Raw genomic sequence first — 23,310 nt, forward strand, 5'->3', positions numbered from 1 at the left:
GCGAAGGCATCTACTTTACCGAACACTAATTTAAAATTCCGCTCATTCCATTGTTGCCTTCCGCATTTTCATATCACTTCACGCTGCTGAATACCAGAGCAAAGACACTCTCGCCTCTAGTTATTAGGTCACTGCGACCACTGTCTTCCATCACTAACTGAAGCACTAACTTCAGACCTGCAAGTCAAGTGTGTGAGATAGAATAACTGCTGCAAAGCTAAATTGATCACATAGCCATTAGGGGGAACAATTATCCTGTTGCCTGATGAAGTGAAGACTATTGGGTAAAAATCATTAGATCTCTGGTGAGGTGATTTGAATAATACATGACTTCCAAGCATGTAATGCCAGTCATTTAAACAGAGTATTTAGTAATAATGATTGTTCCCAGCGCAAAGAAGTGAATCTTTCTTAAATTTCACACAGTATTAGAATGAGAGCGATGGCGTGCAGTGTCAATTCCTAATGAGCCATTGTAAATTTAATGGTAGTAGAAATGTGCTGACTTTACTGGCTGTGAAGATGACTGAGCGTGATATGAGGCGCTGAGGGCCTCCTCCTCCTCCTCCTTCACACTATCATCATTCTGCGAGTTCCTCAGAAAAGCTAACTGCACGCATCACAAACTCAAACGGTAGATGAATGACAGGTTTGGTATTCGCACGACATTCGTCATTGTCAGCCTTATGATCATTACTTCGCAACATCCCTGGAGAATCATTTCATCAATGACTAAATGAGCATTCATTTATCTTAAACGAATCGGGATTTTGAAGAATCTCCCCCTCGCCAAGATGCACATATGGCGTCCTACGATTATTTGACAAATCCGCACATTTCCAGACTCGCTGCTCGGCCCTGTCTATGACTGCTCTGCCATTCAGCGATGATGCGCCACACTTCAGCGCTCTGCTCTCCGCCTGAACTCTGCTCGTCTGTTCTGTAATGGCAAAGCAATATCTCTGCATGGGGAAACAAGAAAGGTCTGGGCTTCCTTTTTCGGGAGAGGAGCCCTTCATCATATCCACGTCACACTCCAGGAGCTCCTTTTTACAAACGCACATTCTATCCCCTCTACAGAAATACGCGCAGACATCAAGGCCTAATGCACTTCATTAAGGAGAGCAGTCGAGCACAGAAATATAGCGAGACAGTGCACGACCATAGCTAGAGGGCATTCTCATTCTCTGTTTGTATTTTCCTCTTCATCTAGCGTCCACCTCAAACAAAAGTTATCGCTGTTTGCAGTAGCTTCAATGCTGAGTAGAGATAAAAAAGCATAAAAACAATCCCAGTCAGAGTACAAATTGAGTTTAAATGTGTTGTTTATGAGAGGATCAGGCCTAGTCTGCCCTTCGTTATTACATACTGGCCTCCAAAGTCTCTAGATTTATTTACTGGCTAAATTGAGTTCCCAGGGATCGCAGCATGTCATTCCTACGGCATCTTGGGAGGTCCAGCTGAAAGAGAAGGACATCGTGTGTGGTCTGTGTCTGATGGAAGTGGGCTGCGTTTGAAGACATAAAACAAGTGAGGAGCCACATGCTGCGTGTGAGTTATTAAGCTGCTTGTTGTGACCCAACTCTGCAGGAGCAAGTAGAAAAATAGGAGGTAATGTAGTCAATCCTCCACTACAAGACAAGTAAATCCATTTTTTTTCTTGGATTCTGTATCAAACAAGCTCAGATTTTCAATAGGGGTTTGGACTTTTAAAAGATGTTTCCCCTCTGGGATTGTTTGATTCTGTTCCTACTCTCTAATTTAACGCAGATATGTTGCAAATTTGTCTGTCAGCATGGCAAAGGAGAGAGAGAGAGAAAGGCGACGCCGTGATTCTTGTTTTAGTCTTTGCAGGCTGTCGGCCAAATTGTTGTGGCTGAGGACCTGGAAGTAGCAGGGGATGGAACTGGAACAGCAATGGGTTTTGGGTAAAGAAACTGAGGTAGGACAGATCTGGTCCGTGGGCAATTCCTGATCTAGTCTATAAAACATCGCCACCCGACCTGAGGCTGGCCCCGACCCAGATTTGGCCCAAGTTTGGTGTCATTTGATCTGATGCTGGTGGATTGTTTGTACAAATGAGGAATGAGGAAACCAGATCTGTGTGTTATTGTTATAGATCTGGGCAGGAACTCACAGTCCCGATGGGCTGGATTTTGCTTTCTGGATGTATCTCGTGTCTCATTTTGTTTATGCATTGCAGAAGATTTGGCAAAACTCTCCACCCTCTGTCCATCTTCCTCCCTTCATGTTTTATCTTATCAGCTGATGAAGCACGATCGCTACCAATTCATGCATTAGATGCAACAGGTGTGCTAACAAATCACGCCTGAATGTCTTACACCTTTATCCATTTAACAATAAGGGCGAGATAAGTATAAAATAAATAAAGCAAATTAGGTCAATTAATTTTTATGTTTTCCAAGGACTTTAAATTGCACTTCTGACACTGTAACCAGAAAGTTAAACTGTACTTCACCTCGCCTCTGTTTTTCTTCTCGTTTTTTGCTGACATTACTGTCTATATCAGCACCGAGAGGAGAAGAATGTAAATGCGGCCCGGCTATTATCACGTAAGTTGTTGCTGCGTCTTATTTTGACAGTCAGCTTTCACTGCCTTTCCTGTTGCCTGCAACCAGGTAACACAAAGGAATTAGCAAACACAGCCACAATAAAGCTGTGATTAAATAACACTCCCTTTAGATCGAAAATGCATCATGCTAAATCAAATATTCAACAGGCGCTTTCTGTTTTAGTTGCCGAAATCAAGGGAGGGGGATTAATGTCCTCCCTAAATGTCAAACCTATTAATTCATCTTTAGGCAGAACACATTAGGCTCATGCATAGAGTTTATTTTGCATGTTTTACCAGGTTGCACAGCTCACAACGACCTAAGAGATCAAACAGTGAAGCGCGTTAGAAATTGTTAAGTGATGAAGAAGTGCGCTGATGCCATCTTCAGCTTTTAGGCTGTTATGTAGAAAATCTATGGGAGAAAGTTAAGGGAGAGCAGACTGATTGAGAGTGAAGTTGGCTGGAGTGCTGGCTTGTTCAGGCCCTCTAATCTCTCTGCTGAGCTGTGTTTGTTGGAGGCTAAGCCCTGAGATGCCTGGCCTGCATCGGCAATGGGATATGTAGAGAGACAGCAAGGGGAGAGACAGCAAGGAAAAGAGGGGAGAAAAAAACAAAACAAATTTCGTCACTTATTATGAATCTTATTAAAAACCTGTTGCTCCAATTCAGCGCACTTTAGTTATAGCTTTGCAAACCAGCACATTTATGCTGGAGTAAACATGAAAAAAAACAAAGTGCTAAGTCTGTCAAGCTTGTTTGCCAGTCAGACTTTGATGCGAGATACTTTGAACGTCTCCCTTCGCCTTGACAGAATTTGTTCAGGCAAGAAAAAATCGTCGCCCAGCCAATCTGGTGCATTGCCAAAATGAATGGCACGCCACATTTTTCTAGACTGTAACAACACAGAGGACACTTCCCCTTGCTGAAAAACAGACGAGTTGAAAAGGAAATATTCCTTCCCACTAGGTGACCTGAAGAAACACGACAAAACTATGTGCTGAATCTTAAACAGCTACATTTGCACTCCACAGTCTGGGGCGATACACTCTCAGCAGAAAATATTACAGGGAGATATAATAAAAAAAAGATCACACGGTTAATTTGTTTCCAGAGTTGCATTAAGGGGCCCATAGGGGTGCAAGATGGAGTTTTTGCCAATTCCAGAGTAATTGCAAGTTCCTTTAACGCTTTGCTTTGCATGCAGCTTCCTCAGTGGAGAGTGTGTGTGGTGGAGGCCCAAACCTCTTCTTGGTCACTGTTTCATGCAAGAAAGGTCTATAAAAAGTTACACAGGGAAACAAGGTAAGACAAAAAAACTAAAGAAAAGTGAAGTAACACATTCCTGAACAATTTTTTGTGAAAGCAGATGTATCTGTCCACGCAGAATTAAACTCCTTCCTTTTTTGGATTTATCCATAGCTAGTGAGTCAGTTCGGTTCACATTACTACACAGATGTGGAAAGGTATGTACATTTAAAACCATTTATAGATCTTGACCAGTTTTTTTATATATCGTGTATTGTTATTATTGTTTATTGGTGAAATTGCACTTGTTTTTCTTAAGAAAATTCAGGTTCTCCATAATATGTTTTGTGAACAGATAATTCGTTAAATGAAAACATTTTCAATATGTTCTTGTACTTCTTTGCACTAAAACAAAGAGAAAACTTGGAGTTGTCCATTTACATGCAGTTATAAGTTACTATGCTATGATTTTACTAATACGGCCCACTTGAGTTTAAATTGGGCTGAATGTGGCTGCTGAACTAAAGTTAGTTTGACACCACTGGTCAAGCACATTTAGGGGGCAATTGGGATTTGAATGTGAGATTCAGAATAGAAAGATTTAAGTTTGAAATATTAGATGTCAGATTTAATTTAACATTTAAATTAAAATTTAACATGCACAAATGTATCTCTTAATGTGTGGTAATTGTACTAAATCATGACAGAATGGTGCCTACAGACAGGTACAGAGATACCTATAAACAGCGCTCCATAACCTTTAAGTTCAGCACTTGCAGGCCTGTCACCACATAAATGCACCTAACAGGACGTGACTATTGCTTGGACTCCGGAATACCACAAGAAATAACACCATCAAGACTCTCTTTGGGGCAACGTTTGTCTTCCTCAGTTCATATTGTTCTCTCTGAAGATAACCGGCATTACCTAAACACGGTCCACACACACACACGCGCACAGACACACACACACACACAGACACACACACACACACACACACACACACACACACACACACACACACACACACACAGCAGACTACACAGGTCTATTAGTGAGCTGAGGTAACAGAGGACCTGAAAGCTCTATATCCAGCCGGGACCAGAGCGTTGGGAGCCTTGTGTGTTTCATTTGTTTCGGTGATTAATGAGCGCTCCCCTACAGCGTGGGCTGCATAGAAAATGGAGTGTCTCCATTTATTTATCTACATATTAGAATCATCTCTCTACTTTCTCTCCACCCTCCCCTGAGCTTATATATTATGGCCGCTGCCCAATTTGGTGGGTGGGTCTCTGTGTGTGTGTCTCTTTGAAGGACATAAGCTCAACTTCTTCGGCCCTGTGGCACCAATGATTCACGACAAGGCTTAGCAGGTGTTAAGAAGTCACGATTATGAAGCACCAATGGCTGCAGCGAATAAACTCTATCCAGAGTCTTTGGGCAGGCGCAGCATGATGACATGTCATTAGGTAATAACACAGCAATTAAGATTCTGATCAGAGAAACAGCAGGTTGATCCGTTCTCCTGGTGACAAATGATAGACAGGCCGTCTCTAATTGACTTACTTTGGTAGTTCCCCTTGACCTGAACTTATAGATTTTTGGAATGCTGCAGCCTTTTATCTTTTAGTACCATTAAAGAAATGCCACACGGCTGTCAGCCGCGCTGTCCATTTCAACCAGACAAGCTAATTTTAACTCCCTTTCTTACCTGATGTTCACTTAATGACTCAGGTGGGATTTTGACTCAGAGGACACGTCTGTTTCTATATTCATCAGCATTCCTGGATACACTAATGAAATCCTCACAATATGTCTGCCGGGACTCGTCGGGATAAACTAGGCTAAATGTAGCTCGACCAAGACCTGCCGAGCGAAAGCCGAAACGCACTTCGATGTTAAACAGTTAAACAGGTTCATTTATAAATAATGGTGTTTTCCTTTCCGACAGCTCCGAACACGTTTTAATGCTAATCATTTTTCCTCAATTCGGAGTGTTTTTGCTCTATATCAAATGAGGAAAATCTATTCCTTTCAATTTTCGATATATAATCTCAGCACTTTTCCTCTCCAATCTGCTCCGCGCGCTGCAAAGACTCAAATTGTTCATCCATGTTTTATTACAGACGAGTCAGCCAGATAAGGAAATAAACTTAAAATATTAGATCCATTAGCAGTTACCAGTTAATATTTAACCCAAAACAAGTCTGAGCAGTAAATTACATGGTTGACCCATTGATATCTTAACAACAATTTCCTTCCAACTACTAAAAATGTAAACTTTTTTCGATAAAAATCAACATGGGTGAGAGAGAAGAGGGCAGATCAATTCTGTACAGTCCCAAAAAATTACACAATTTCACACTTGACAGCAATCTGATGTGTGTTGTTTCTCCATTGATTGTTGATTCACTGTCCTGTTTTAAGGTGTCAAATAAAGCTGAAAAAAAGACAAATAATCACGTTTCAAGCACCTTTTTGTTTTGAATTCCTCACACTTCAATGCTTGGGTGACGCTACATAGGCTGAAACTGAATTTGAGGATATGGTTTTTAGTTTTTTGAAATTTTGCGAATTTGTGGAGAAAACAAAAGCACTTTCAGAAGTTCCACGAAAAGGCCAGCGAGTGTAAAAGGAAAAATGCGGTGCATCAAATAAATGAATAAATCTAGCTGGAGGCACAGGGCTAATAAGAACACAAGGGGGCGATGCGGGAGTGATACCAAACACAAAGCGAGCGGGGTGGATGTGGGGCCAGGTGCAATCTAACCGGAAGAAGGAAGCGAAAGACACTGGAGAATGACAGGGGAGTCAGGGTTAGAGCGAGGAGCCAGTCGAAAGAGAGAGAGGGAGAGAAATCCAGATTGAGAGGTGACATAAGAGACACAGGAAATTAGACACCATTAGTGAAGAGCTGGCTAACAAGTCTAATTAGGAGGGAGGCAGGCACACAGCGATACCAGACTTGTATTTGGACCTCAGACACACACACAGTTATACAAATACACACAATCACACCCAAAGCTTCAAGCATTCAATGTGATGTTTGGAGAGACAAAGACAGCGAGAGAGAGAGAGAGAGAGAGAGAGAGAGGGAGAGAGAGAGAGAGAGATTGAGGAAAGATAAAAGATGGCGGGCGGGACCTTGGATGGGACGGCTGTCTGCGAGAGTGAGTGAGCCTTAAAAAAGATTGAAGAAGAGAAGGAGTAAAGTGCAGACGGAACACACACACACACACACACAATTTTAATCAATACAAATAATAGCACAGAGGCAGGCTTGTTTACACACCCGAGCAGATGTGTTTTACTTCATCATGTTTGGAATACGGCATCTGAACAAATCCTTCAGCTGTTGTTATGATGGAATATAAAATGTCAGGTAGATGTGACGCGATTAGGATGAAACATTCACGCCCACTGCAGTGAGAAATATAAAGATTATTATCGGTATATTAATACAGTATTTATGCTGAGTGATGATGATAAGTAGAGCCCGTGGATGAGGAAGAGCACTTACTCATCTTAAAAGTCACTGAAATAAAAAAGATTCTACAACAAAAACTTCACACACACACAAACAGCTGCAGAAAGATGACGCAATCATTCACGCATTTAACTTTGACGTATAACTGCAAAAGCTACACTAATAGTGCTACTGTTGTGATTCCTTAAAACAGAAACGTATATATATTATTTCCGATATGAGGTGAAGTAAAATTTGTGAAAATACAAGTACTCTTTGTATTATACATATACAAAGTAAAATCTTATAGCTTTGTGACTTTACACACTGCTATTGCAATCAGCAATTGGATTGTCCTTGAAATCTCTCTTAAGAAGAGGTAGAAGCATTATATTGTTTTTATGTTGCATTCTAGACATAAGTTAGTGATGTGTTTTGCTTTGGAGATACGAGATTTGTTGCAGCAGTAAATCATACTGCAGCAAATACTGTATGAGCACTATATTATGTAACTGCTTTCAATGCATTTCGACCAAAATGGCGGCATTGGGGCCTTTACTAACCTGTTTCTGGGTGGCAGCTTCCATGCTGGCGGCAGTTGCACGGCACGCAGTTGGACAGAGGCCCTCTGCTCGGATCTTCCTTGGAGAATCCCGGAGCGCACCTTTCGCAAAACTGGCCCTCGAAGCCTGCGGGACAGGAACAGGATTCCACCCACGGAGCAGAAGGTCCGGCCAGATCGGAGGAGATGTGAGCCGAGGTCAGGGTGACCACAGCAAGCTGCGATGTGTCTGAAGGACAGGAAGAAAGAAAAGAGAAGTAGAGAGTACTTTGTCAGAATTATACAATTGAAGCTTGCAAAGGTCAGTTGTAAAATGCTAATTGTTGCCTCGGAGGCCCTTTGAAGTGTTTGGGGCACCGGAACGTCTCCAGTTTAAGGTGTGTGTGTGTGTGTATGTGTGTATGTGTGTGTGTCTGTGTGTTGGGGAGGTGCACTGTTTCTCGTTAAGCAATGGGTTATTTGTTGCAGAGCTGTCCCTCCCTCCCTGTCTCATTACGTGGCCTGGGATTACAGTTTACTGGCTCATACAAACACGCACACGCACGCGCGCCTGAATGCACCCACACACGTACGCTCGTCACCCGGGGAATCTTCGATACGGCAAATGAATAAATCACCTCAGCAGGGCAAGACGAATAGAAGAGAAGACGGGAGGAGAGTCGGCGGCGGTATGTCAGACGTGCGGCTCCTGCGGGGACTCAAGAGCCCTCTCTCTTCTCATGAATAGTAATGGAGGATCGTCCGGTCTGAACGAAATCCCGCTCACCCCGAGTAGCAGAAGACAAAAATCACTTTTCATGCCGGTTCCACCACATCTGCTCTAACCGACATAGAGAGATAGAGAGTCAGATAGAAACTAAAAGAGATAGATCAACGAGGACAGAAAGAAAGCAGGACTGAGGGAGCGGACCGGACCTTGAAGTCATGATCCGGCCGTTCGTTTTCGTTTTCGGAAGCATGGCACATCAGTACCTCTAAGGCAGGGGTGTCAAACTCATTTCAGTCCGGGGGCCACATTCAGCCCAATTTTAACTGAAGTGGGCCGGATTAGTAAAATCATAGCATAATAACCTATAATTGGATGTAAATGGACAACTCCAAGTTTACCCTTTGTTTTTGTGCAAACAGGTAAGTAGTACATATTGAAAATGTTTTCATTTTTTTTACAAAACATATTATGGAGAACCTGACATTTCTTAAGAAAAACAAGTGCATTTCAGGAATAAAAAATATTAACAATACATGATATATATCACAACTTGTCAAGATCTTCGTCAAGATGATTTTAAATGTACATACATTTCCACATCTGTGTAGTAATGTGAACTGAAATGACTAACTCGCCATGGATAACTCCAAAACAAGTATTGGAGGAACATTGAGTTTAATTCTGCGTGGACAGATACATGTGCTTTCACTGCCAACAATACAGGAGGGAAATAATAATAATTAATAATAATAATGATTTTTAATAATATGTTGCTATATAGAGAGAAATTATAGAGAAATAATAATAATAAACAACAATCAATGTAATGTTCAAAGACATTTCCAGAGCTAATGTGGAAACTACATTTTAGTGGTGGGATGCTGTCACTTCGCGCATCACAAAATCGACATGCGTTGTGGGAAATGTAGTTTATGGACAATGTACGCTTATAAGCAGCATAAACGTTTATTTTGCTCTTGCGGGCCACATAAAATGAGGTGTGCTCTTAGCCTTAGAGCACACCTCATGATCCCTTAGACTCTAAGGGATCATCATTAAGCAATCCCTGTTCTCCTCCAAGCCTCGCTTTAGCCTCCTTGCCATCTCCTCTCCTTCTGCCTTTACAATTCTATTGACTCATTCAACATGGGTTCATGTACAATAAAAACACAATTCAAACCCCCCACAGCAACTTGAATAAATTTGAAACTTCTCATTCATGCTGTGCTTTCTCTCTCTCTCTCTCTCTCTCTCTTTCAATCCATTTCCACCCCAAAAAAACCTTTTTATCTTAGATTTGAATTAACTCAGATGTCTGCAACCCTACAGACCGAAGCGATTTCAGACAATTCAGCTACTTAAGCATTAAAACATGAACAAACCAATTTCTCCTAACCTCCCAATCTCAGTTCCAAACTCAGGGTTTTCTGTGGAGAAGCTGAAAAAGCTCTCACAGTGGCTGCTGAGTCTTTTTAGCCTGAGGACAAGACTGTCATTAAAATACGTAAGTGTGAGGCAGAACTCTCTCTGGTACAAAAAGTGAAATTTAACAAGCACAGGTGGATGATGGAGAAAAGAGATGAGAGGACAGCTTTATGGGATTTCGATATAAAATGTTTGCGGTGAAACCCTGCAGAAATTGGACACTTATTACACTGTTTAAAAGCAAATTTGAGGCTTAACACAGATCATTAACAGATCATCTCCCTTGTGAGGGGGGGTGTTGGTGGTGGTTGGTGGTTTGCAATATAAATCAAGTTTGCGTGGGCGAGTGGCGGATGCGGGACGCGGTTTAACAGAACACGTCCGACTTCTGTTCCTTCCCATGTGCAAGTGTTGTGCGAAACTGTGTCGCTGAATGTGTCACCATGGCTACGATGAGCAGCTAATTAAAATAGTAATAAGTAAGCGAGGCAGCGATGATGATTTTGGCCAGCTGCTCTGTCTGCCTGGTTCTCTAATCTGCCTTAATGCCTCTCAGATCCTGCCTGTACTTCAGAAAACAGATTAGACAGTGAGGGAGAAAGGATGTGGTATTAAAAAATAACAGAGGAGGAGGAAGAGGAGGCGGATTTAAAAAAACTAGTCAGTTACATCTGGGAATAAATGTCTCCTTTTTGCTGAGCCACATTTGGAACAGCAGTGCAGTATTCCCAGAGTTTAAAAACTGACATGGTTTGAGCAGAAATCTGTAGTTTTTATAAACTTTTGCTAGTGTGTGATGGAACTGTGTGTATTTTTCATGACACAAAAGTACCACACACACACACAAACACACCAGCTACTAAACATTACACAAATTTTAAATTAAGATCCAATTTATCTCGACTACAACATACAGGCCTTGTAAGACTTATAGACAGAGGTATGGAAACGCACACACGCAGGCACGCACGCACTCACGCACGCACGCATGCACGCTAGGGAGGCAGTAGTCGAGTGGGTAGAGCTTCCGCTTAAGAACCGGAGGGTTGCCGGTTCAAGACCCTGCCGAGGTGCCCCTGAGCAAGGCACCGAACCCTCAAGTGCTCCCCCCTCTGCGAAGGGTGGTAATATAATGTAATGTAAGTCGCTTTGGATAAAAGCGTCCGCCAAATGATCGTAATGTAATGCACGCACGCACGCACGCACGCACGCACGCACGCACTCACTCACCGTTGTGCCCTCCTGCGTTGCTGATTCTGATGACTGACAGGTTGTGAAGGAGATGTTGGAATTGGAAAGCAGAGAGTGAAGGTTTAAACCTTGGCTCGCTCTCATCAAGCCTGTGGAAACAGAACGGAGATGTTTCAGACTAAATTTCAGTTTATTGAATGACATAAAACAAGAAATATACCATTTAACGCCGCAAAAACATTGCGTAGGAAATGATGATTTTACTGCAGCAACGCTGGACTGTACAGCTGATATAAAGACTTACACACACAATTTATATTTGGATGATAGGCTGTGTGTCAGCTGCACTGGTAAAGATGCAAGATTGACTATATGTGTGCTTGCTGTATAATATAATCAGAATTCATAGCTGCTATTGCTTTATCAAATACACATTGTTGACCAACAAGGCCCTGATAAAATGCTTTGAAAATGCTTTATTTAGAGTCGGTCTCTGTCTCAGCATCGACATTGAAGTCTATATGTGAAACTAGAGTGCCTGTTTCATTGGACCACAATTGAAAGTGTGTGTGTGGTGTGTGCCTGTGTGTGTATTCAAAGCCCTGGCCTGCCATATGGACTCTCCACTGATATGCAGAGGGCCCTTGTTCCCTGGCCTGACTTGCAGGCACAATAATAAAGAGAGGCAATTACAAACCGGGCCTCAAAGCCGCCATAATGGAGCTGGTCAGACAGCGATAAGCAGAGTGCGCACGAAAGTGAACAAACTCATGGTTGCCATTTTCCCCACAGAGCACCCGTGTCCCTTTTAATCAGCGGCAGGCAGAGCGAGGAGAGGCTTGCTGTAATTAAGCCCGCTCAGCCGGGGATGAGAGCAGATCATCGGGGGAGAAAAGCCCAACAGAGGGCTGGACACACTCACACACACACACAATACATAATACACAGTAGATAATAGACACATCGAGAGGGTGAGAGGTAGATATGGAGAGAGAGAGAGAGAGAGACAGAGAGACAGAGAGACAGAGAGACAGAGACAGAGAGATCAATGAGAAAGATGAAAAAGTACTGAAAGTTTGAATGAACACAACAGTGATTAAATGGTTCTGAATGTAAATAAGGTACACAAATAAAATATATACTGTATAATTAATTATCATAACTATATTTATTCAAATACTGTACTTTAGTATAATTTTTAATCGGCAATATTACTTTACCTCTATATTTCCATTTTTAGGAGTCTATATTTCATCTGGTACACCCAGATTGTATATTTACATACTTATGGACTGCAAAGTATGCAAGTGTTTATCACTATAACTATGTTTACATTAAAGTGGTGAAAAAATCGATTTGTGAATCAATATCTTATGATGGAAACAGGTCATCAACAATATTTTATAAACATAAACCAAATGTTTTCTGTTTAAGTTGAACAAAGTCTACAATGACATTTCAAATGTCAGGAATATTGGGTGAAGAACAATATTTTGAAGAGAAATACTGCAATATCGCAAATTAATCAAATCATGATTCCATAAATACTGAACTTGTTTAAATTGGCAAGCAAATCAGTATCATCCCAAATGTCAGATATTATATTGGCACCAGTAGTGAATCTTTAGGTTTACTTGCCTTATGACTGATGTGTTCTCTCATGTGTAACTTGAACTTTTGATCACTAGTAAGATATTTTCATTGCAGCAGCAAACTCTGCCAAAAGTTGTGCCGATTATAAAAGTTGACTGAACACTGAAGTGCCCCTAAAGCAGATATGCGCCACACACGTGTGTATAAAAGTTGCTTTGAAGGCATCACGGAGAGAACAGAGGGAACCCTCAGACAGAGGAGTTGTGGATAAGGTACATAAAACATTCACTTGGTCCTCATCAATTCCCACCGCTCAGATCCCAGCGCTTACATAAATTTCTCCTTCATCTGAGTTTGAAATGATCTTTGCACCAGGTGGGAACACACAGCCAATTAACAGGTTACCATATTTTCCAGATATGAATGCAGATGCTGTCAGTCAAGAGAGACTCAGCTAGGGGATGCGGGGCGCACAAGTGTGTTTCTCATGCTTATTTATGCTTCTCACGTATGGCGGCAAAGCACTCGGAAACTTGTATATTTCCGACACGGAACATAACATGGAATATTTCTGATGTGTGTCTTGGAATCCTGCTTCCAGACGGCCACATGCTGTTAATAAATATATGCCTGCGAAAGCTCAAACATGCAGATACATCTGTGACATTTGCGTAGAAATCTTGTCCACTTAATGTGAGTTTTTGTCCCCGAACTCCTGTGCGTTTCAGTGGGGGAACCAAACGGCCCCTTCAAGCCAGGGCTCTTGGTGCAGGAGGGAAACTCATTACTGGCAGTAGAGAGAGTCTGGGGGACAGACGGACAGACTGTCACCAGGGAGTTTCCAGAGGACTAAAGCTGTCACATAACTGATAGAACCTGGCAGTGCTGTATCATAATAAGAGCATGCATGGAGTTTATTTATGGAGCAGAGAGGCTTTAGCTCTTTGTTATCATCATCAGCACACTATACAAAACATGTCATTCTAGATTACCCTTCTATGGCTAACAGTATATATCATATGTTGGACTTTCTGTGATACTGTAGTTTAGAAAATAAAGAGTAATGCTCGCACACAGTTTCCCCACGAGTCGTTTGAGGAGGATTAAGTATTACATCCACAATCCAATTTGAAACATTCATTTCGCAGTGACTTTTCTGATTGTCAATCTCGTTATATGCACTGCACAAAAGCTGAATTTACTGCTGTGTGCTGTTCATGCATCATGTGCACAAGGAGGCCAAGCAAAAACATACCGTATCAACAGAGGATGTGATAAAAAATAAAGATAAATATTTTCTTGGGAAAACGACTTTCATTTCCAAGGAAAACTGTCACAGTTTCCAGTAATATTTACTTGACAATAATCAGTAAATTGACCCCTTATAGCAAGCGGCAGAAATCAATCATTACTTTCTCCAGGTGCACAATGAAGAGGAGAGCATCACAGGCCTCCAAATGATTGATTGTTATTTATTCATCAAAATCCAAAGTACAACAAATGACCAAAGTAAAAGTACTTGGAGTATAAAAGCAAAGAAAGTAGTTAATCCAACCCATAAGAGCTATGGCTTTATTCAACATTATAAATATGTATATGTATAGTATATTAGGGTGGGGGATTTTCACATAGTTGATGAAGAACTACATGTGCACACCGACAGCACACAAAGCAAAATTCTGGTGATCTGAAGGTGAAATGCTTTCAGAGTTGTGGGTAGATGCCAACTGCATTTTCACTGCATACCAAGGACCTGGCGTACACTGAGAAGTCATTGAAATAAATTGAGGTGTGTTGATCTAAAAGCTTGGACGCTTTTCCCCACAGCATCGCCATGCTCGCTGGGGTAATATTGTGATTTCACATTTAAATCCTGAGAGCAATATGTTTTACACTGGGTTATTCCGTCACGCTACGATTCGCCTCCTCAGCGGGGCTACAATCTGACTTCAATCTGATGCTCAAGTTCAAGTTGTTATTTATGATTTTACCCACCGTGCAGGGATACACTCATCCCTGCTATTTTTAGATTCCTCCCGGTAAGAGCAAGTGACCCATTGTCAAGACCGAGAGTAGGGTCCTAAAAGCAGTGGCGGTCTGTCAGGGCCAGCAAGGCCTTCTCTGCTGGCCTAAACATCATCAGAATATAAATTAAATTTTGATTTATTTTTCCCCCAAATATGTATTAATTTGTGTCAAAAAATGGACATCTCTGAAGACCTAGGTATGAAATGCACGGTCCGCCACTGCCTAACAGTATGTGGAAAGCTCCACAGGCCTGTTTCAAGCTGATGGACCAAAACATGCCGCCGAGCACACTTACAGGACAATGAAAGGCTCACCTGCTGCTGCATAACGCGCCAATTTCCCTCTTACTGCTCAATCGCGTGAAACCGATATCCGTTTCCTTCAAAACTAAAACCGCCGAAAACAAAAGTATGAAATCCCCTTTAAGGAGAGGAGGAGGACCTTCAGGTCTGGATGGTGACGAGGCAACAAAAACAGTAAGAAAGAGGCATTTAGTGGGTTGAGGAGGATTAGTCACTGTGAAAAGGCCAGAGAGGAGACATAGGCTGGAGTCAACCTGTTTTTAGCATGTTCAACATGGGAGCTGCAAGCCGTGCATCGCTGAATCTCGATAACTGTCAGGTCTAATGATTCTCTCAGCACCAATTTGACTGATTACACCGCTGTTACCCTGCAGGCTGTCACCCTGCCGACTGTCACACAAGGATTCACTTCCTGCAGCTTGCCTCTGCCTGCACTCAGTCCCCAACATCCGGGGGAAAAGAAAAAGGCTCCAGGAGTCAGTCTGCAGCGCAAAGTTAAGAAACACACCGAGCTACATCCTGGGATTTGGGAATGTCTACGGGGCTGTGGCTCGCTTTTGTTTGCCACTTATATGTGGCGTGGCGGGGTCTGGGGAAGACATTTTTAACTGTCAGAGGCAGAACGTGTCAAACAAAGAGTAAAGCATGAACCCCCCCAAGAGCGTGTAATGATTGGAGTATAAACATCAGGGGACACGTGCCTTAGCTCTTTATCTCGACATCAATAACAAGTTTTGATGAGGTGAGCAAAACTTGTGCACACACAACCTATTATCTTCGCGTTTATGCTCAGAATGATTTAATAAGGACATGCAGATTTTTAACAAAAAGGCTTGGAATAGAAAGATCCCTCTGCACCTAACACGGACCTGCTGATGTGAATATAAGGATGGATTCCTTCCGGCTCTATATGCAGTTAATATTTTCCTGTCCTTTAAGTGCATATAGAGCTTTGGCGTCAGTTTCAAGTGTTGGCCAGGACATAATAAGGAAGTAATTAATGGTCACTTTTTTTTATAGCATATCGCACTACATGTTGCTGTACAGCAGATATACACACGTGCATGCTGTAGTTGTATAGATTGTAATTACTCATACCTCACAGTCAGATGCACATTTGCACTTTGTAACTATGTCCGCCCTATGTACTTATACTGTCATGTACTGCTAGCCCATTGTATCTACTTCTTACCCCCTATTGTGTGTACTAATTATTTACTTGCATTCTTGCATGTTTCTTATTGCACTAGTTAGGTGATTTCTGGTCCTCGTTTTCATTCTGCACTGTACTGCAACTGTTGTACAGTAATTTCCCTCGGGATGATAAACTTTCATCTTATCTTATCTTATCTTATCTCATTTTACTTAATTTGCTACTTTTAAATTTTTATGCAGATTGAATTAGCGATTAGTTTTTAAGTAATTGATCATTATCTCCTATATAATCAGAACTACCTGTTAACTTTTGATTAGTAAGCAATTAGTATTATCATTAATTATAATCTATACTCTCTTCGCTCTTCTATTAGCTTCTTTGATATTCCCTGTGGCGATCACTCATTTTCCATGTCATCCACCGGCTGTCTGGGTCTGCTCGCGTCCAATTTGAAACCTTGGTGTTGGCGCACCAGGGTGCTGAGGGCTCGGTTCCCACCCTTACGCTCCCCTCTGGCACTCTTCGTGTCGCTCCCGATAAGCCACTTAGCTTTTCATTCCCTTCCTCCGACCTGCTTATCTCCTCCTAGAGCGTTGAGGTGGAGCGGCACTGAACCATAATACTTCTCCCACTTCTCCCTGCTCAACTTGTAATCTAATGAGAGCTTTCGTCCACAGATCCCCTCTAATGTATCCCTGCTGTTTTAAGGTGTCACGCCGGGATGAGGGGAAATTCTGGCTCTTGCTCCCCGCCTCCGGATAGGTTTCATGTAATTTTGCTGAGCTGGCAAATGAATCTTCTTCCATTAGTTTCAAGTCACTCGGGGCGAGACCATCAGCAAAATGCAGAAAATGTAAAAATGTGAATGTAACGCTGCTGCTCTGTACCAGCCAGATCTACATGACAGCTAGCACATGGGGGGGTAGCTGAATCCTGGTGTTCAGCTGGGACCGTGACAGCACAGTCAAAGTAGGTGAGCTGTAATCAGTACATGGGTGTCCTGGATATTCAATCCTCCACCGACTCTCTATTTATAATGTGACAGGCAATGAGATGCAGATAAACAAATGGCGCTGCATAACTTTTCACATACAAATTTAGTCAATCACATAAACAGCAGTTGCAGTTTGGGCATTTAGCAGATGCACCATTTCAGGACATATATCTCTCTTATGCAAACACATGCATCGACTCACAAACTGACAGATGTACCTGATAGTGAAAGTGCGCAGAGGTGTCGGGCCCCGCTCACGATTGAGCACAGGTTGAGGTGTGAGGTCGGCAGAGAGGGCGAATCCGGAGCCTTCCATGAGCAGGGTGACATGGTCGGGGAGCAGCTTGGGGGTCTCAGAGGTGAAGGTGATGGAGAGGAGCTGGCCGTAGCTGTAGAGGCAGAGGCCCAGGAGCTTCTCTAGAGAGGCGGAGGGGGTGGGGGGTGTTGGGGTGTCAGAGGTTAGATGTTAGCGAGGTCAGGAGAGGAGAGGCAGGTTTATTACCGAGCTCTCAGCCATCGCTCTCTCTCTCTCTCTCTCGCGCGCTTAAATATATGACAGAGATGGAAGTGTGTATGTGCTCGTGTGTTTTTGGGGCCATGCTATTTGGACGCATTCTGCCTGCTTTTCTCTTTGAGGTACTGTGTGTGTGCGTGTGTGAGGGCAGAGCAGTCCAAACTTGAGAACACGGCAGGTGTCTCTCCATGTAATAAACCACCCTCTCATCTCTGGCTCATTATGGCACATTAACAGGACATCAAAGAACATAGATGCCACCAGACACCATCCGCCCCTTCAACCCACTAAACTGGAAGAAAAAAAAGGAAAACTTATAAACAATGTTATGTTATTTGGTGTATGTTTTTAATGTGTAAATCCAATCATCCTCCAATGTTATATAATTGTTTTGCATCACTTACAACATAAGTCAACAAATATCAATAAAGAAACAGCATCTCTCTCTCTTTCTTTCTCTCTCTCTCTCTCTCTCTCTCTCTCTCTCTCTCTCTCTTTCTCTCTCTCTCTCTCTCACTCTGTGCGTGAGTGAAAGTGTGTGTATGTATAAAGCTGACAGTTTGCATGCTTGGTTGCCACCTTGTTTTTGAGTGTAATCATGTGTGAAGTACATCCTGAGCGTTAGCTGGTGCTTGGGTAGACAAAGGACTTTAGTGGGTGCATTGGCTTTAAGGAGCCAATGGCATCATTCTGAGCAGTTCACCTGCCTACTGCCTACTTACCAAACCCCCCCCCCCCCCCCCCTTTTCATTATCTTTGCTGTGCCCTTCTGACATCTGCAGCCCACACACACACAGACACACACACACACAGCGCCGTCATTTGGCAGATTAGTCATGTTTTGATGTCACCTGCAACACTTTCACTAAGCCCTGATTCTTGATGGCCTGGTTAAAACGTGTTGTCAACATGTTTTTACAAAAACGTCCAGATGACACATTAGTACTGTGTCCTGTCCAAAACCAACAACAAATACTTGTGTAATTCCTAACAAGCTACTACCTTTTAAGCCTTATGGGGTTTAATTACTTGAAAAAAGTGTTTCTTCTTAACAAATTTCCATTTTATTGTGATGATTCATTTATGAATGAAAACCTGAGGACGATGTTATTCATTCTTTTCATCAATGCCACACTGGGATCAATACAAGTAGGCAATGAAAAACAGTCAGTGATGGAGGTGAGGATAGATTAAATTACACAACTAATCAATTACACTTTCTGTTACGAGTCCAATAAGGCATAGTTCATGCCAATGTGACTATGAATCAATACTGATAGAAAATAACAGCCAATCAGGAAAGGGGGTGTGGCTCTCCTGAGTCCATTGGGCTACCAGGTGTCTTAACAGTAGTTGCATAATTAAAGCACATCAAGGAAAATGATAATACAATGAATCACCGATAGTCAGGAATTACTCTCCTTGAGCTCTAAACAACACAACCAATCAATAGGAGATTCATTCCTGAGTCTGAGAAGACATCACTCAAACCAGAACAAATTTAGAGCCGACTCATAGACGCAGTGTGACAGCGTGTGCGGTCCGTACATAAAGACATCAGACTAAAAGTCGATCGGGAAAAAGGTCTGTGGCAAAACAGCCCATATGTCACTACACAACTCTGATAGACATCCTGAAAGAATCCCCTGTCCCTGGATTCAGATCTGCATCTGCATTAAATAGGCTCTATCTTGGCTCCCCCCTTTCAACATGTTTCCTCAAAATCAGTTCCAACACGTTTTGAGTAATAATAAAAAAAAAAATCAAACCTCCCTAGAGATGTGGGAGATGACATAATGTTCCTTAGTTGGGGTAATAATTAGCAGAAAATCTTTCTTAGTTGATTACATGAGAAGTCGGAATCAGAAAACTCTTAACTTTCAACTTCAGAGAGCCACTTTGCTCTTTAAGATAAGATAAGATAAAAGATACCACCCCTTTATTAATCTCACGAATGATTTCAGACCCACGCATTTATTACATTGCATGCACACACACAATGCAATCCAGGACTGCACACGGGACTTGAACCGTCGGCAGGGTAATAGAAAAAAAAAATCTGCATTCACACCATTTTAGAAGAAGAAGAGGCAATGACCTATTTTGGGGAGTGAGACGACAGCAATAATGAGTAATGCAATAAACATGTGTTCTTAAAAAATAAAGTCAACAAATATCACGGCTGAAATGAGTTATAGGAGATATACCGTGCACCGGTAATAAGATAAGATAAGATAAGATAAGGTAAGATAGGATAAGATACTTTATTTTAGTCAGGTCACATGCAATTCACAATTTTTATCACACGTAACTTGAAAGTTGTCTTGCACCCCCTCTTACATTTCACACAAACACATGCATCATAGAGGGGGTGCAGAGGGGGTAATGAGCCCTGTAATACCATTGTGTGACTAAGCTAATACGCTCTCCTGAAGCGCTCCCTTTGGTTTTGGACGTTATGTTTCATAGATGTGCCTGGTGGTCATTATTCTGCTGGGGCCTGATTTGCATCAGTGCGCTTCCTGACTCTTTCTCAGTGACTATCTTCGTAAGGGAGGACAGAGATACTTAGTCGTTATTATTCGCCACCTTAATGGACCGTCCATGAATGACCACAGACTCGGGCCATCTTTGAAAACTATGAATCACTATAAATCAATGGCAAGATTATTCATTTGTAAATGTAATCCCCTGCCCATGCATTACTATAGATTTATATTAACGATCCTATTTCAAACCAAATTTTTTCAGATTTAAACACCACCGTGCACATATGCTGCATTACATTTCCTCTGTAAACTTTCATGCATTCAAGTTTGCACGTATACAATTTCCCTCCCAGCCACATAATTTCCAATCTGTTTCCGTGAGTGTCAAAATACTTTGATAACTCGGACCACAATCCAAACAAATCATAGACGCCCGCATGACTTCTCAGGCATGGCGAGGAGCTGACAATCAACCAGAGGCTTTAGACTTGCCCCATTCAAATTAAGTCAACTCTATTTCATTTAAATCAGCGCCGTCCCACTCCCACTCAACTCCCACTGAGACTCTAACGTGCAGACAGTCTGAGAGTAAGGGCTGGATGGACACACTCTGCTATTGAATAGATCCAATATTGCCGTCCGACAGAGTTCAGCACGTCCCTGCACCATCTGCAGGTGCAGTGAGCTACGTGAAATCTGTTTACATAATAGGAATCTAGAAAGTAAAGCAAGCAGGCTGTCAAAGCACTATGTGCATAAGCAAACCCGTAGGTCCCATATACATTACCCAGACAAGGAAAACATGCAAATTAAAACAATTACACAGCAATATAATAAAACAATACATGCACAGGGGTCAGACTGTAATCTCTCACATAATGTATCCAGGTGTAAGTATACAGCTGGGGCAGGTTTGTGAGATAAAATAAAAGGAGTTGCTACTTCATGTTTCCACCTGAAAAGTTATTTAAAAAATGGATGCAGATACTCCATGAAGCACAGAGGAAACGTAGGCGTTTAGCAGGATAACAAATCTGTCCATCTGTCTATTTGCGAGCAGGATCGGCAAAATCACTTCGAAAGTTATGAACCAATTTTCAGGAAACTTGGTGGGCAGGTTGGACATCCTCCAGGGAAGAACCCATAACATTCTGGTGCCCGTGGGCCTGATTGTACTACTTTTATGTTTTGGCCAACAACTTTTAAACGGCAAGTCATGACATCAACATTCTTTTCTTTCCATTGGATTCCTTTGCAACTGCATAGATCCACCGTTTTTTTGCAACTTCCCCTACAACCTGCAGTCCACTGTCACACACTGACTAAACTGGTCCATATGTTTTTACCTATCTTTGGTGTACTTGTCTACGGTTTTGGACATTTCTTAGCGTTTTTGCAATAAAATATTGACAATGTTGAGTGGGCATGGCATATTTTTCTAAAAGGGCTCGATCTAAAGCGAACAAAATCAGTGGACATGTGCCTCAATCAACCTGATGGCTGCGCTTGGAACAATAATAATATATTTTGTCCAAAAAAGGACAGGGTAGCACCACTATCACTATCCATAGAACATCTTTGAACATCTGATACTGAGATCCCATTTTACTTTAAAGTGTAAATGCAACCTTATATACAAACAGTAAAGACACACTGTATAACTGACTTCTACTAACAACAAAAATAGGAATAGAATATTGCAGCACTGGGGCAAAATATTTCTACAAGTGATTCCCAAATCATCCATTACAACGAACAAAATGTACAGGCATTACTTCAATACATAAGTTACTTCAAGAAATATATAGCATTATTTAAATGAAGCTAAACATGTGAAAGTCAATGTCTTTTTTATAGTTTTATGTCAGTTTTATGATTTCAGTCGCTAGATTTTTATTTCCCCCTGATGGTAGATTTGCTGCTACCAGGGCACAGATTATTTAGCTTGTTTTCCAGTGTGATGACTTATCTTAGATATAAAGGTAATCATAAAAAGGAAAAGGAAGGAAAAGGATAATATCTATAAATCCGTTCTCTATGTTGTGCCTGAGGGAAGGGACGGGGGACAGAGTGGGGAGTGAAGCGCGGAGCAGGACTGCAGCCGATGAGGGCTGCTCACACTTCTGAGGGTTTCTGTATGCCCACACAAGCTGTCCAAGAGGATTGGGAGTGCGAGCAGAGTTGGATGCTCTCAGGCTTAGATTGCAGCTGAAATCGGAGTGGCGTCCTGGAATGCAGGACGGGGACAAGCTCACTCCTTTGCCTTATAGGGCGTCATTCTTGTCTTCCATCTTTCTTTCATTCTTTTCTTCACCCTGCCACTCGAGGCTGAACAGACTGGCCCATGTTGCAGACATTGAGGGGATCGCCATCCCAATCTTCTGAACAGATGGCTGAAGGGGACAGAAGTTTGACGTTGTCCCCTTCAGCGTGCAGCTCTGCTCAGCCAAGAAGCCTTAGTGACTGTCCAGCAGATTGAAATTGAGGCGGATGATGTTGCGGGTTGGGTCAAAGCAACTGTTTAGGGAGACTTTATATTTGCCTCTGCTAGATCCTGCCAGCTGGACTGGACTGTTCTGCTGGTCTGCTGCTTACCCCCTGAGTCATCACAGGGACCTCAACTCTACTTGTGTCAACTGTAGAGTCAAGTAGATGACCAAAACCAGGAGACGGAGGTGAAGCACATGCCTCAGAGATAAGACCCAGGGTCAGACGCACTCCAACACACACCTGAGCGTCAGTACTCTCATACAGTGCATGGATTTCTCCGACACTTGAAACATTCAAATAACTTTGCAATCATGCAAATTGTATGGTCCACACCGGAACACACAAATGGCCCTTTCTCTGTCTCTCTGTCTCTGTGTGTGTGTGTGTGTGTCTATTGATCATCTGGCTTGATCTCTCCCTATCTATACAGCACTCTTGTACAACCACTCCTTGTCAGAGACTATTTAGGGATCCATCTTGAATGGCTTTGTCTCTGAAGCACCACCAGGCATTTCTGGACACACGGATTGTGAGCACTCCCCTCTCTCTACCAATTCAATAAACAAGCGCA

At 42.2% G+C, this 23,310-nt stretch overlaps 1 protein-coding gene across 2 annotated transcripts in view; it reads right to left on the bottom strand.

Annotated features, from left to right (window-relative positions):
• Window positions 1-23,310, bottom strand: part of lamc3 (laminin, gamma 3) — an 87,238-nt gene that overhangs the window by 15,395 nt on the left and 48,533 nt on the right. For both annotated transcript variants that reach the window (XM_076158713.1, XM_076158712.1), the window contains exons 10-12: window positions 17,465-17,663; window positions 11,213-11,322; window positions 7,850-8,077 (exon numbers count right to left, since the gene is read on the bottom strand). In XM_076158713.1, coding sequence (XP_076014828.1) covers window positions 7,850-8,077; window positions 11,213-11,322; window positions 17,465-17,663 — 537 coding nt within the window. The remainder of the gene's footprint in view (window positions 1-7,849; window positions 8,078-11,212; window positions 11,323-17,464; window positions 17,664-23,310) is intronic.

The sequence above is a fragment of the Genypterus blacodes genome, unplaced genomic scaffold, assembly GCF_046128005.1.
Source record: "Genypterus blacodes isolate CSIRO-AG114 ecotype Tasmania unplaced genomic scaffold, CSIRO-AGI_Gbla_v1 ptg000085l_1, whole genome shotgun sequence".
In the NCBI taxonomy this organism is placed as follows: domain Eukaryota; kingdom Metazoa; phylum Chordata; class Actinopteri; order Ophidiiformes; family Ophidiidae; genus Genypterus; species Genypterus blacodes.